Source organism: Priapulus caudatus, unplaced genomic scaffold (assembly GCF_000485595.1).
Source record: "Priapulus caudatus unplaced genomic scaffold, Priapulus_caudatus-5.0.1 Scaffold665, whole genome shotgun sequence".
In the NCBI taxonomy this organism is placed as follows: Eukaryota; Metazoa; Priapulida; class Priapulimorpha; order Priapulimorphida; family Priapulidae; genus Priapulus; species Priapulus caudatus.
In genome coordinates this window covers 129,012-132,281 of record NW_014577726.1, presented here as the reverse complement: position 1 = coordinate 132,281, position 3,270 = coordinate 129,012, and the positions used below count along the sequence as shown (strand labels likewise).

At 46.1% G+C, this 3,270-nt stretch overlaps 1 protein-coding gene across 1 annotated transcript in view; it reads left to right on the top strand.

The window, feature by feature from the left end:
* The first annotated feature begins 1,890 nt into the window (after window positions 1-1,890).
* Window positions 1,891-3,270, top strand: part of LOC106812599 (uncharacterized PPE family protein PPE16-like) — a 10,243-nt gene continuing 8,863 nt past the window's right edge. The window contains exon 1 of the mRNA XM_014816507.1: window positions 1,891-1,982. Within this exon, the coding sequence (XP_014671993.1) occupies window positions 1,891-1,982 (92 nt within the window). The remainder of the gene's footprint in view (window positions 1,983-3,270) is intronic.

Genomic DNA, 3,270 nt, shown 5'->3' with positions numbered 1-3,270 from the left:
TGAGACTCCGCATTGCGGTATGCTGTGGCGTTCGTGCATTACACTGCCGTTCTACCCACTGGCATCTCGCCACGAGCAAATAAACGAGCGAGAGTCAACGACAGCGACAGCCGACAACGCAGCTTTACTAAGCAACTGGGTTAATTACCTGATGCTTCTGTCTCATGAAAACAACGCAGAACAAGCTGTCGCAATGGGGCCGGGCTGTCGTAGGTCGCGGTACTTACACGGTGCGGGGACAAACGCGCGCGCGGCCGTCGTTGTAATTAACCATAACGCCACGCCCACTCATCAGCGGGACGAATCGCTCAAGCGCCACGTCACACTGCCTCGTTGCTGCCGCGTTGGTGATGGCTGCGGTCACGATGATGATGATGTCGCTGCGTGAAAGAGTCGTTAGCAAGCCCCAGCACACGCTTAAAACGGAGACCGCGCCCACCATTTTCCATCATTAGCGCGCAACCTTTTCTCCGCTCTCCTCCTCTTCTCTCTCGTGCTCTCTCTCTCTCTCTCTCTCTCTCTCTCTCTCTCTCTCTCTCTCTCTCTCATGCTCTCTCGCTCCATCGTCATCGTTTTCGCCAATTCATTACATCCGTTGTGACTGTTGTTGCGATGTAGACATAAGGCTGCACACCAGCAGACGACTGCTTGGTGATGAATTTGATTGCGAGTCAGTGTGTCAGCGGAGCAGGAGCGCGAGTATATAGAGAGGGGTCTGAGAGAGTGGTACAGACATCTTTCCGTCTGTAGCCGTGAGTAGCTCGACAGTTGATCAGTCGTCAGGTGAGTACGTAGACGCACTAAATACGAATATTAGAGAGAAAGTAGAGAATATTAGAGAATGAGAGTGTATGTGTGTGTATGTATATTGTCGCCAATGATTCTAAAATGTGTAACTAGATACATGTTAATAAGATATGTTAATATTTCTACTCGATAATAAGCGTAACGGCATATTGTTAATACGAGCAACTCGATATTATGTTAATGCAATTCTTATACAATTTTTGTTAGATTTTCATACGTTTGCAAACCTATGCGAAATGTTGATAATTGAAACGTTTCGTTTTCAGTTTTCACGCCTCACTACAGAAGAGAGACAGTATGCGCGAAATGATTCAACTGCTATTGGCCGTAAGTTATTTTCGTCAAACTAGCAATATCAATTCGAAAGGAAAATGAGAGCGCGTTGTCCAGCGGAGACGACTAGCGGGCGTAACAACACTATGTTAAACCCACCACGCTTTTACTGGTAGCGCTTGCAATCGGTGACAGAGGTGGCGGTTGACTTCAGTGGTAGGTTTCGGTAGTGATGCAAGCCCAGCCGAACTCGTCATGAAGCACAGAGCTCGACTCTGTCGGCCGTTGTGCCTGCATAGATTAATACGATCAGAAGTACTAACTTCCTTCACAACAGTCGTGGCGTTGCAACTAGCATAGGTCGCTGATCGGTCGGCATGCATATACACAAATAATGATGAAGATAGGTGGCTAGGAACGTGGCCACTAACTATTAATGATATCCTAACTTGTGTGTCATCGTGTTAGTAAGTAGCTGTTATAATTAACATAGCATTCAGTTACCACATGCGCTCTCTCGAACTTCTACTATAATCAGTGCGACGAGTTAGCGCTTCAATAATAATAATAATAATAATAATAATAATAATAATAATAATAACGGTATCGGTAATCATGATTCGTTTGTATAATTTTTTCCGTATCCAGTGTTTCCGTAGCATCGTTGTAAATTTTTTCCTGACCACCAGCGGGTTTATCCAGACATCAGTATGATTATTATGATATCAGTTATGATGATGATTATGTACCCCGCTGGACGCTCCTTCCCTTGTCAGTCACCCTATCCGTCCATATGGTGTATATAAGCTGATGTATAATTCAGGTGATCATCGATCGGCCGTATTTCTCGGCGACCGGCTGCGGCGATGTATTCATTACCTCCGCCACGGAGTGGAGCGGAGGTAATGTAATCGGTCTCGTGTGTGTGTGTGTGTGTGTGTGTGTGTGTGTGTGTGTCCAGTCCGCGCGGCGCGATCGCCAGCGCGTCGAGTCAACGAGCGGCGAGTCAGCAGCAGGCGAGTGAGTCAGCAGCAACCACCAGCGAGCGGCGAGTCAGCAGCCGCCACCAGCGAGCGGCGAGTCAGCAGCCGCCACCAATGAGCGGCGAGTCAGCAGCAGGCGAGTCAGTCAGCAGCAGCCAGCAGCGAGCGGCGAGCCAGCTCGTAACACATACATGTTACATGCTGGCGGAGGTATGCACTCTCCGTGCGTGCCTTCTGTCTAGTTATATATGCACGGCGGCCCGGGCTTTCCATCGGCATAATACGTGATTGCTGTTCGCTATGCGGCTCGGGCCCACACCGAGCATTGCTGGCTAACATGCTCCGTACACCAGCAATCAGTGCTGCGGAGCGCACCTGCCGACAGCGTGCGTCGCTAATGCTTATTATTGTGATGATCGCATCGTGTTTTATTCATTTCCGGTTGCGTGCCAGCGTGTGATGAAGTCACGGGGCCCGGTGAGAACTAAATGAATTAAACTATAACGTCATGAATGTAAAATTCCGCGCAAGGGTCGCGTAGCTTTCATGTACCTATAGATACGTACTTACCAGAGATAGCAATAATATATATATAATATATATATATATATATATATATATATATATATATTTATATTTATATATATATATATATATGCCAATAGAATGTGTTAAACGTGTGACCATCCAGGCGTCATCTGTCACAGTGAATATAATATACGACAATGAAAATTGCGCGAATCTATCATAGTATGAGATCGATTACACGCGTTCAAAAGATTATCGATCGAACGAGAACGAATCGATTTAATTCAATGTAGTTTGATTAACATTAATATATTAAATTTGATATAACTGTTCCATACAACAAGGTATCTAGGATTATCTAACATTGCACGCTGCAGAGCATATATGTAACTGCCAGTATCAATCAAGGATCGAGTCTGAACCGATTCGACTTCGATGAAACCGTCGTAGCATTTCCATGTGTAAACTAAGTCTTAGATATTACAGGATCTCTTCCGCCTCACACAGATATTACTTATACAAATAACAGATGGGCCTAGATCTACTCTGATCTATTTTTGCTAGTATTAGTGAGGTAATAATGCGAGCCCATTATATCGGGCGCCCCCGCGCGCACGCGCGCGCGCGTGTGTGTGTGTGTGTGTGTGTGTGTGTGTGTGTGTGTGTGTGTGTGTGTGTG